Below are 12452 nucleotides of genomic sequence, written 5' to 3' on the forward strand. Positions count from 1 at the left end.
CAGGCTTCCTCTTCTCCACGTTGACCCTATGTTTATGTGATACTTTTCATCTGGCCGTTGGCATGTCCATGTTCCCATGCTTCTCAAGAGCACCAAGCTGGGAGGGAGGATGACTTCAGTCCTGCTGTCCCAGATGTCCACTGTGTGACCCTGGACCTATGTTCCCCCATCTTCAAAGTCAGAAGATTAATAAACTAGCTAATTTTTTAAAAATAGGCTGCACACCCAGTGTGGAGCCCAACATAGGGCTTGAACTCACAACCCTGAGATCAAGACCTGAGCTGAGATCAAGAGTCAAGTGCTCAATTGACAGAGCCCCTCAGGAGCCCCAAACTCATTAATTTTAAACATCTTTTTTTTAGCTCCACAACCGAATTACTGAGTCAGTTCAAAGATAACAGTTTTTATTCCATTATATAAAATATATTAATAGAGCAAAGAATTAATGTATTAAAATATGTGCAAGAGAATATACAGTATATATGGATTAATGAAAAGCCGGAGTGCTGGTGACAGACTCGTTACTTACTAGTTGTCAAATTAGAGTAGTTTTTATCGCATCTGAAATTTGGCGACTAGCACTGATGAGATGGAAAGATTGTGTGTGGCGTGGATTTTGGTTACACACAAACTTTACACAGTTTGAGCAACAATTACAAACTCTACAAACAATGGTGAGGGTCATCGAACTTGGTGTACAGCCCACTAAAGAGCTGAGTGAATGCAGGGGCTGACGAGCTCCGGGCGTCGGCCTGAGTCTTCTTCAGACAGGCAATGGTGAGCCTTCTCCCCGGCGAGTCAGGACCACCTCCATCCCTGAGACACTCAAGGATGGTTCCTCAGAAAGGCATTACTTTTTCTTCTTCTCCTTTTTTCCTTTCTTTTCCTTCTTTTTCCCTTTTTCCTTTTCCTTTTCAATGTTCCCTTCTGTTAGCGCCAAGGCTCGCTTTTTACCCATAGGGGTTTTGGCATACCAGTCCTGAAATAAAACATATGTTTAGGAAAATATCAAAATGGCACAAATTCACTGGAATATTCTTTAAAACAAAGAAAAGCTTGATAAGAAGGAAGTGGCAAACAGCCATTAAACTTTGGGCGTTTAATGTATATTTAGTACACATTCTTTCTCAAGGCGTTTTCCAACCTGTATTTTGACACAACTTGAAATTTCCACCCCAAGAAGTGTACATCAGAGAATCACAGGCCAAATCTGATCAGCTCAACTAAGTCACCTATCTTTTTAGAGAATCTTCCTGAGGGCATAGGCTTTCTTGTGAATAACACTCCGTGGTTCACACATGGCCACCAGAAGCTGGACTGGTGGCCATGTGGGAGCCATGGAAGGCCACACAAACACTGAGAGGGGGACTGTCGAAAACATGCAGCCAGTATACCAATAAAGCACTTTGTGGTTACAACTGGTCCTGTGAATGCATTTTTTTTCAACCTTCACTTTTCATTTGAAAGCTGAGAAACATTTTAGTGTACGAACTTCATAGTAGTAATCATATCTCACTGAATGACTACACTACAAGTTGTTTGTTGTTTGTCAATTCTCCTATTAATGGGCATATACCATTGCCAACTTTTCATTGGGAACAATGGTGAAATTCATAATTCGTACATATCTCTTTGCATACTTATGAGAAAACTTCTCTAGGGCATATATGTAGAATTCCTGGTAGGTAGGGCATGAGCATCTTCAATTTTACTGGATATTTCTGAATTGATCTGAGTGGGAGGCTAGCTTAGTCTTCATAAGTCTTAAAATGTCTTTATTGTCTCCTGTCTCTTGGGTGCTAGTTTAGTTGGGCATAAATGTCAGGTACACAGTTACTGTTCTTCAGCATTTTGCAGAAACGATCCCACTTGTCTTCTGGAAATAGATTGCTGTCAAAGAGCTGCCTGGCCTCCCACTGGTGTTTGGAAGTTGGCAACTCCCAAACAACATCCTTGTTTGTTGGCAATCTGGCATCTTTGAAGACTGGCTTGTTATCTTATTCTTAGGTTCACAATAATGCATGTGCATGTGGATTTATTTTTATTTGTTCTGCTGGCCACTTGGAGTTCATTTTTACTCTAAGAACTCATGTCTTTAATTCAAGAAAAGTTTCAGCAAATATTTCTTCAAATAATTGTTCCTCTGACATTTCTTTTTTTCTCTTCTAGAACTTCTTTTTTTAAAATTTTTTTATTTATGATAGTCAGAGAGAGAGAGAGAGAGAGAGAGAGAGGCAGAGACACAGGCAGAGGGAGAAGCAGGCTCCATGCACCGGGAGCCCGATGTGGGATTCAATCCTGGGTCTCCAGGATCGTGCCCTGGGCCAAAGGCAGGCGCCAAACCGCTGCGCCACCCAGGGATCCCTCTTCTAGAACTTCTAAAAGTTAGATGTCAATGTATTCAAAGCTTCTTAATTGCAGTTTATAGATTTTGTCTTTTTGTTTTTCTGTGCTGCCTTGGGAGGGAGCATCCTCCAGTCCATGAATTTGCTCTTTGACCATGCTTGTCTAGTCTAGATATCTTACCTCTTTTATTTTTTGCCATTTTAAGTTAACTACTGTATATTTAGTTTCTAAGCTTTCTTTTTGTGATTTTTTCCCCAGTAATTATGTCTTCTTATTCCATTTCTGCCTGTCTTTGTTTCAAAACTTTGTACATCTCTATTGGAAATGATGCCTTCTGACAATCATCATATGGTTTCACTCAGACGTGGACTATAAGAAAAAGTGAAAGGGATTATAAGGGAAAGGAGGGGAACTGAGTGGGGAAAATTAGAGAAGGAGACAAACCACGAGACTCTAACTCTGGGAAACACACAAAGGGTTGTGGAAGGGGAGGTGGGCAGGGGGATGGGGTCACTGGGTGACGGGCACTGAGGAGGGCATGTGATGGGATGAGCACTGGTGTTAGATTATATGTTGGCAAATTGAATTTAAATAAAAAAATTTTAAAAAGGAAATGATGCCTTCATTTATTTTTTTTTGAACATCTGAATTATATTAATTTCAACAACTTTGCCAGGCTGTACTTAGCACTAGGTTTCCTAAAATGTCTTGGGATTTTTATTTTCAGGTTCCTTTTGAGTAGGAAGCTCTGTTGTGGTCTCGATCTCTCTCATTATTTCTCCCTCCCTCACAGTACTGCAGCTGCTTCTACACAATCCTCTAAAGCCAAATCCAGAAGCACCTCTTGTAATGATGTTTTGAAGTGAATGCTCCTTGGTGATGTCGACATACCACAGATCCGGTCACAGAAGCAGCAGGTATTGCCACTTTATCTTCCCTGGCCCCTAGTCTCTTTTTGTTTCCTAGCCCTGACTTTTCTCTGTGCTGCATGCCAGGCACATGGTTGTCCCTGTGTTTGAGATTTACCTTTGGTTCTGGTACTTGGGGATTTTTCTCATCTTTCCTTTCACTTTGGCTCTGTTTTCAATGTAAGGTGAGGTGGCCAAGGACTTAGGTGATGAACTTCTAATTTATTGAGACACAGTATAGAATACGGGTAATAAAATTGTCTTTGGACTATGGTTTGAATTTCAGTTCTGCTCCTTTTAGCTGTATGACTAGAAGCAAGTCACTTTGCCTCCCCCCACCTTTTTTTTTCTGCTGTAGCAAATTACCACGAACTTAGTGATATAAAAGAAAACATTTATTATCTCACAGTTCTGAAGATCAGAAGTCCAAAATGGATCTCACTGGCCTAAAATCTAGGTGTCTGCGGGCTGTCTTCCTTTCTGGAACTCCAGGGGAGATGCATTCCCTCATCCTTTGCACTTTCCTGAGGCCACCTGTTCTCTGGGCTTGTGGCCCCTTCTTCATCTTCAAGCTAGCAACATGGGGTTACTTGGAATACCAATGCATCCTTCCCATGCTGCTAACTTTCTGGTTCTCTCTCCTGAGTCCCTCTTTCACTTTTTATGATTATGTTAGACTCACCAGTATAAGTAAGGGTAATCTGTTTTAGGTTCAGTGGATTAACAACCCTACTCTATTTGCAACCTTAACTCCCCTTTGCCATGTAATGTAACATATTTACAGGTTCTAGGGACTGGGATGTAGACACCGTTGGGAGGCCATTATTCTGCCTACCATATCTTTTTATGTCTCGATTTCCTCAACTGTAAAATAGGGGGATTATGAGGTTTAAATGAATTACAGCAGAGTGCCTGGCACATAAATAGTCAATAAGTATTAGCTAACATTATTATGATTATTACCATCATTACCCTTAAATATTTTCTCCATCATGTCTATGGAATAGGGTACAATGTGTTCAGAGAATCTCTAAGATCCCAGTGTGACACATTGTCAGAAGCACAGGTAGGTCAAATTTCTCAGGGCAGAAATGATTGGCCTGATCACAAGCAACTAGAGCCACAGAGTCACATTATTTCCTGGTGTGACAGTGCCAGTCCATCTCTCCATCTGCTCAATAAATTTGCCACTAAAAAAGGTTGTCGAACATCGAGTTGGGGCCAGGTGCTGTGCCAAGCTCTGGAGCTACAATAAGCAGAAATTGATGAGGGGAGAGGGCTAGTAGTGATGGTGGAAAAATGATTTAGTTTCCTTAAAAAAAAGAAAAATGATCAAATATGCCAAGAATGGAAGAGAGAAGCATATATGTTCTCATCTCAGGTTATCCAGGGTAGCATTTCCTTTGCTTGAATAGCGTGATCAGCTATAGTTACTGGACCACAAAGTACCCATGACAGAAAAACTTCTACAAATCACTTTGGAAAGTTAAAAATCCAGCTAAGAGAAAGCACAGGTTTTAAAACTCTAAACCTAGCTCCTCAGAATAGGGAGGAAAATGATAATTTTCCAAAGAAAAAATTGGGAATTTCGGATAAGAATAGGATATGTTGCATGAAGAGGATAAATATTTGCAATGAATTTTAACAAGGTTTCAACAGTTAACAAGAACGTTAATTCAAATCCTGGGCAGAAGCTCCATCTAGATTTGGGAAATTTCTTTGCAGTTTTGCTAGAGCTCGGGTCAACAAAACTATAGCTGATGGGTCCAAATCTGGCCCGCTGCCTATTTTTGCAAATAAAGTTTTATTAGGATGCAGCCACGTCCATTCATTGACATACTGTGCGTGAATGCTTTTGTGCTGTGATACAGGATTGAATAGTTGTGACAGAGACTGTGGAGCTCTCAAAGCCTAAAATATTTGGTATTTGGCTCTTTATGGAAAAGATCGCAAACCCCATGCTAGGTTATTATTTCAGGGATCAGCATGACTCTTTTCCACCTTGTACTGAAAAATTAGTGGCAAAGCAGGAGGGAAACATGGTTTTTAGAGTTGATGGAAAAGTAATACATTGCAGAGGGAAATTTTCCTAATCTCAAGCAGACTTCCAGGCACACGAGGTTTAGACAAGAATGTTGATTCTTTTTCTGATGATTGCATGGCCAATGTTGTGGTGGGTATAATTGCACGGATAGAATTTTCCTCCCTTGTTTTCCCAGTTGGCCAAGGAAACTGCCTCCAGGTCCAGAAAGTGAACACAACCATATTCATTTTGATTAGAAGGAGTGTGAGGCGTGCCCGCTGGCCTGGGCATCTAGGGCTCTAATGTAGATTTGCTTGGATAAGGCACATAGCTCTCTGCAACTTATTTTCCTCCTGTAAAAGAGGGATTTGGAAAAGCTGGTTCTTGATTTCCTCTAGATCTAAAAAATTCTACAAACGTTACAAAAATGTATTAAAAAATTAGAAAAACTTAAACTTTGATGAGTTCTCTTGTGATTTCCTACTGTAAGTACGCTGAAAAAAATGAAGCATGCCACAGCAAATATGGGACAAAACCAGCACGGGCTTGAAATACACTACTTAGGGAATGGTTTTCTTTTAAAGATATTATTTATTTATTCATGAGAGACACACAGGGATATTCAGAGACACAGGCAGAGGGAGAAGCAGGCTCCCTGCGGGGAGCCTGATGTGTGAGTCGATCCCAGGACCCTGGGAACATGACCTGAGCCAAAGGCAGATGCCCAACCACTGAGCCTTCCAGGCGTCCCTAGGGAATGGTTTTCTTTATGCAAAACTGGTTCTATTACATGAAATATGAGGTTAAAACCAGTGAGAACCAGGAAAAGGTGTACATACATGTATGTATGGCATCTGTGTGTGTATGCATGTGCACGCATGTGTGTGGATGTGTGTGTGTTTGAAGCCAGTGGTTTCAAACCTGCTATTTAAAATTCTGCAGTTTGGCTGTTAATGTATAAAGTCACAGACCACAGTTGTTCCTAAGTTTTGGAAGGCACATGTTTTACTGGCAAGGCTGGAAAGAATGTTTGATCAAAAATTTCAAGTTTCCACATTTCAATATATATGACAAATTCATGAAACTCAGGAACCAGAGGGAGGAGGTCATGTGACAAGTGGCCACCCAGGCCCTCCATTTACCTTAAAGCTCTCTTCTTCCTCCTGGTACACCGGACTCATGCTGGCTAGCATTGCAATAAACTCCACTGCCGTGAGCGGTTTATACGTTTGCTGCCGGATTCTGCGGTCTGTGAGCACACCTTTAACCACCTGGACTATGTGTCCTTGGGTGAAGCCATCGGTGACCTTTGCCAGGCAACTGATATTCAGGGCATTGGTAATGATGCCTCCATTGCGTTGGATGATCTGTTTCCACAAAACTGTTGTATCCAAGATGGTGAAAAAGACACAAAAAACAAGGGTCACCACAGGGAAAACGGTATGATCTAGTTCTTGGTACAAGGTTGCATCTCATCAAGAAAGGAACACACAGGAGGAACACTCAGTTTTATTTGTAATTCAAATGAGCAGGAAGCCACATAGCTAAATACTTTTTTTTTTCCCCCTTGGAGTGATTTTCAACCATGAGACAAACATATCAATGGTCCTGAGGTCCTAGGCCCACAAAAGCAGGAAAAATGAAAGCAGGTTCAGTACAGGTTTCATGTGATATCTTCAAAGTCGTTCAAAATATTTCAAAATTGGAAATTCAGATAGGGTATACACGGGAGGGTATATACTCTGTGCATCAGAATATTGTATTTTTCCGAGTGTTTGTAGGAGTAAGAGTTTGACTTTCTTTTAGTTACAAAGTTTTGGTGCATTATTTTTGCATGTGGAATAGGAATGCAGATTCCAATTTCCATTCATCACCAGGGGGCTCAGGTCCCTGTGGGTACAATTTGACCCTTATTCCCCCAACAACTGTAAACAGCAGTTCACTGAGCGCCCCCTGGGTGGGTACACCCGTTGTCCTCTGGGTGAGTGGGACCTGGGGTAACAGAGTGATTTCTCCTTAGAACACTGGGATGTCGTGAAAGTGAATTATGGAATTATTGAACTTGAGAGAGAGAGTGGACTCCCACCCAGCATCTGAAATGATATGACACTCAGGCAGTTACCTCCATTCCAGAAAGGAGGGGAAGTACATGAGATTCACTGTGGCTTGTTTTGTCATACCCAGTGAGAAAGGTGAGGCATTGCCAAGGCCGCCTGTCTCAGAGCCATTCTGAGTGCTGGGAGGGTCTGGTCAAATGTCTCCTAAGCATTTTGACCTCCTTTGAGGAATATTTGAAATTTTTTTTAAAAAAATGACCATTATTATATAATCTGAACACTGTCAGGTCTGTTAAATGCCTAGCTCACTCAAATACGTTGATCCAAAAAATATTTGATAAAACGAAACGGTCTGATTACGGTCCAGGGATAGCATGAGCTGCCATGTATCAATGAACCACACTGTCGAGTGGGATTTTTAGTCATGAGTCATTTTAACAATCCACCTCCACCATCCACTTTGGTGGTGATGGGAGGGGTGGTGGCCTTTGGCTTCATGGGGAGCTGAGCTGCTGGAAGGCGTGCACGTTCTCTGGGGGCCTTCTGTGTCTCCCAGCTGTGTGATGCTAGGTATCAAGGGCCACGTGGGCCACCCAACTGACCAAAGCACATATAACCCCCTGGATCTACTTTGCTGCTTTCTTGGTGAGTCTGTTTGAGCTTGAATCCATCTTAGGCTCACCTATAAAATGGGAATAGACAGACTCACTTCTCAGGCTGCAGTGAGAAATAAAGACGAGGGTGCACACGCAGGGCTTGGGACAGCCCTGTTCTAGCATATGGTGGGTGCGTTGTTTTCTGTAGCCGTGTTACTGTTGTTATTGTAATCATAATCAGTCATTCCACCTTGTACCAAGGTCTCCTAATGCTCATTAATACCTAAACACAGAATATGTCAAAGGATCGTTGTGTAAAACAGATTGTAGCAGGTGAGGATCACCCCTACCCGGCTATAACTGAGGAAGGGTTAGGAACTACAATGTATGGGAAAAATAAGAACAATGACCAGGTGGCATCATTCCTTGGGGCTAGAGTGTCCCTGTCCAGATTTATAAGGTTGAAAAAAACTGTGCTAACAGTCTGAATGGTGACTCTGGAAGTGGAGAAGGGAGCGTGCTTTATGCTGAAGCACAGGGCACTGCCCCTACAGCCGAGGACCCGGTCGATGTCCCCAGCTGGAGACTCGGACAGCGGCAGCCTTGTGTACCCCAGGCCAGCTTCTCACTGGTGATGTGGAGGGGACCCATCAGTAAGCAAATGGGGAAGGCAAGGCTCTCAGAGACCAACCCTCAGCTCCCATCCCTGCCTCCCTGCTAAACTACGGGAGCCCAGCCCTCCAGCTTCCCAGCACGAGGAGTGTCTCTACAAGTAAGGATTCTTTCAAAACAGAGCAAAAAACTACAGTTACTCTGGTCTAGCAAGTACACGTCAACACACTATTGACTCTTAAAATGTATGATATGATACTGATGAAGAGTTTTCGCCAAGGGTTCTCAAAATACACAAATCATTGATTTCCCCCCCCCCCCCCCCCCCGCAAAGTTCCCCATTTGTTAATGGAGGGAAGCCGTGGAGACAGTCAGGGCTATGGTGGGACTTGGCCTCTTGCCCACAGCTTTCTCAAGACCCAGAGAAGGGGAAAGAGAATCATTTTGACTTCTCGTATTTGATGAACTAGACTTGGCCTTTTAAAGAATAGCTTTGGCTGCTTCTACAAAGCCACCAGCTGAGGGGCTGGGAGGGGAGTCAGGTGCTGAGTGAGTCACAGCCTGGGGGGCTCATTGAGCTCCGGAGCCACGGCTGCTGAGAGTCTTTGGCCCAGTGGTGCAGGTGGAGAGGACGAAAGCACCACCGACGAAGGGGTGGGGTGGGGAGGGCCGGATCAGCCAATGGAGCGTGCTGAAGGCAGCGGAGCGGCTCTCCAGATGAGTGCTGTGTTTTACCTTCCTTCTCTTGGATGCGAAGGCTCCTCACTTCTTCAGACGAATCTACATTCTCTTTTCCTTCTTTAGACTGAAGGGAATCTGGTCTTTGGATCCCCTTCTCTGCTTTTGACGTTCCAAACTGATTCTGTCCTGGCTCCCAGCTGTGTTTTTGAGATGACGTAGTATCTCAAAAGTCATTTTTTTTAATTCGTGATTTTATAAAAGCACAGGAAGTGATAATATGATTTAGATGAGCTTGTGGTCTCTGAGGACTAGAATTCCAGAAAAATCGGAAGACGTGGACTGGGCTCATCCGACCAGACACTGGGTCTGGGGTGGGGGCCTATGATGAATTGGGTTATTAGTGAAACAGACCCCTGGGAAGAAAGGCGAGAGCAGGAAGCATTAGGAATATGGCGAGAGGAGGCCCAGAGGGATTTCTGGGGACCAGAAGAGGCATTAATCAACTTTGCGGGTGGATTTTCTGAAGGAAACAGCTTGATTTGGGGAAAGAAGGTAGCTATGGCATTCTACTCGGTAAACCTTAAGGACTGTGCTTCCTCAGGCTGACCCATCCTTCCCTTCTTGGTGCTGGTAATCCCCCCGCTGCCTGCCTGGAGGGATTTGAGAAGCGGGATCGTGAATGTTCCCCGACACCTTCGGCACCCTGCTGCTGGTAGATAGATGGCCAAGCAGAGGCCCAAGTTATGGATTTGCAGCCCATGCTTTATGGGCTGGAAGAGACCATTTTTGATCACTGCGAAGACAGGAACAGTCTTTCTTTAAGATGGATGTCCCAGCCACTGTGGCTATGAAAACTTCAAGGTCACTGGAGGAAACGCTGGACAGCATTTATGATGTCAGCAAGAATGGCCACCTAAACAAATCACCCACCATGGAAGAAATATGTGAGAAGCGTGTGGTTTAGTGGACAGAGCCCCGGGCCCAAGAGAACTCCTGTGTGCAGGTTTATCATCTGCCCACAGGTGAGAGGCTGCTTTCTCCTTCCTCCCCTGTGATGCCGCCACGGGGAGATTCAGGTTGGAATTTGTAATGTGATCTGTGTCCTCACAGATGCCTCGCATTTTATAAAAAAAAAAACAAAAAAACAAAAAAACCCAAAACCCAACTGTCCTTGTTATATATATCAACAGCTTCATTTTTAAAAGGCCTATGGTTTTGTCAAACAATAGAAACTATTCAATCCAAAGTCAAGAATAATGATCTGGTCCCTTAAAACGAATAACACCCTATCTTATTCCATTAAGGTAGCTTAAAGTACAGATCGGCAATAAATCCAACCCAACCCAAACCAAACCCTTGGATCGAGAGAGGAAATCTGACCAACAGGAATGAGAGCGGGAAAGCCAAGAGTGTGGGATGCTCTGTGCAGACTCAGTGGGCAGAGACTTCTGGCGCCCACCTAGCAACATGTCGGACCCTTCCTTGGTGGGGCTGCACATCCCTGCTCCGTTGAACTTCAGTGAGGCTGTGGGAGTCCTTCTGGCTGATGCAACATGAATGAAACAACAGCTGGCCCTTCTGGGTCTTGTCCCTAAAATCTCCTGTGAGAGACTCTCTACTGTCTTCTCTCTTTTCCTTTAATGCTGGTTGAATGCAAAGGACCCAGCAGAGGGCCTGGAGGCTCTGGGAGATGGAGAAGCTGCTAGAATGATGGAAAAATAATGGAGATCAAAGTCCTCCTGTTCTTTGTGTATAGCATTGATTTGTGAAGCCAGGATCACGGTTTATCAAGACAGAAATGAGCTCCCACTGCACATGGAGTGGTTGGTAAGCTGGGAGCTTATGCCATGTGGGGGGTAGAGGGTTGTTCTTTAGCAGATAACATGGGACAGAAGCTTAAGACCAACCAGAAAGCGTCACAGAGTCTCTCTGTTTTGGGGGTGCTATTGTGACTAGAGAAGGATGAATAGAAACCAAGTCTGACCTGGTCATCTTCGCCACTCTTATTAATGTTGACCACCACCGTAGGCTGTCTCACCTCTACCACTACTCCATTCTGTCCACCATCCTGTCCATACCACCACCGAATCACTGCCACCACCACCACCACTGCCTCCCTAGTACCAGGCTGCCATCATCACCACCACTACCACCACCAGCACCACCACCACCCATGTGACCACTTTCCTCTTCCCTAGTACCAGGCTGTCACCACCATCACTGCCATTTGTAACACCGACACCACCATCACCATCTCTATACCAAATCTGCTACTACCACTACCATCATCACCACCCCCATGAGAGGTAAAGACGACCCCTCAATGAGCCGCACTATAGTATTCTGATCCTTGTGTACTCCACTGCCCTTGAATCTGGGCTGGCCTGGGACTTGCTCTTGACCAGTAGAGTTTGGTGAAAAGGACTTTGTGTGACTTCTGAGACTGGGTCACAAGAATCTTTCCAGCTTCTGTCAGAACCTCTTGAAAGGTTTGCTCTCAGGATGCTCTCCCGTGGGACCCAGCCACTGTGCTGTGCAAGGCCATATGGAAAGGTCAGGTGTAGGCTATCTGGTTGGCTGAGAGCTGAGGTCTCAGCATCAACTCCAGCCACAGGAGTGAATGACCACATAGGTCCAGCTCCGTCGAGTCTTCAGGTGAAGCCCAAACTGACACCTGACTGCGACATCCTGTGGTACTTCAAGGAGACCTTGTCAGCTGAGCCCATGAACCCTCCAAACCATGAGATGGAATCATTTGTTGTTTCAAGCCACTGGGATGGTTGGTTACACAGCAGCGGATCATAGGAACCAGCACCGCACCACCACGGCCAGCTGCTGCCGGGTCACGTACTCCTTCTCCATCCCCATGGCCGCCATCTTGACTTCCTCCCTGCCCAGCACCACCCGGGCTCTTGTGGGAACCGGTCCGGTGCTGGGTGTTTGTGCTTTCCACTTCAGACAAGGGTCACAACAGCCCTGGGGACTTAACAGTCCTCTTCACAGAAGAAACAGTGCAGGCCAGCAGGTCAACTGAGCTGTCAAGGGCATCCAGTCATCCCGTGGCAGAGCCGGGATTCAGAAGCTCAGAGCTTGCATCTCATGGCTCTTTACGGTTTCACTGCACTGCTTCCAGGGTCATTTTTTTGGTATTATTCTCACTTAAAAATATGTTTCAAAAGAAGGAGATTTTGAATTCGTTCAAGAGGAAAAAAACTGAAAAAGGAGGTCT

The 12452-nt window shown here is 44.5% G+C and overlaps 1 protein-coding gene across 1 annotated transcript in view; it reads right to left on the reverse strand.

Annotated features, from left to right (window-relative positions):
• Positions 1-383: 383 nt before the first annotated feature.
• IQCA1 (IQ motif containing with AAA domain 1) overlaps positions 384-12452 on the reverse strand; it is a 146546-nt gene continuing 134477 nt past the window's right edge. The window contains exons 18-19 of the mRNA XM_038574286.1: positions 6420-6658; positions 384-979 (exon numbers count right to left, since the gene is read on the reverse strand). Coding sequence (XP_038430214.1) covers positions 851-979; positions 6420-6658 — 368 coding nt within the window. The 3' untranslated portion in view covers positions 384-850. The remainder of the gene's footprint in view (positions 980-6419; positions 6659-12452) is intronic.

Source organism: Canis lupus, chromosome 25 (assembly GCF_011100685.1).
Source record: "Canis lupus familiaris isolate Mischka breed German Shepherd chromosome 25, alternate assembly UU_Cfam_GSD_1.0, whole genome shotgun sequence".
Taxonomy (NCBI): domain Eukaryota; kingdom Metazoa; phylum Chordata; class Mammalia; order Carnivora; family Canidae; genus Canis; species Canis lupus.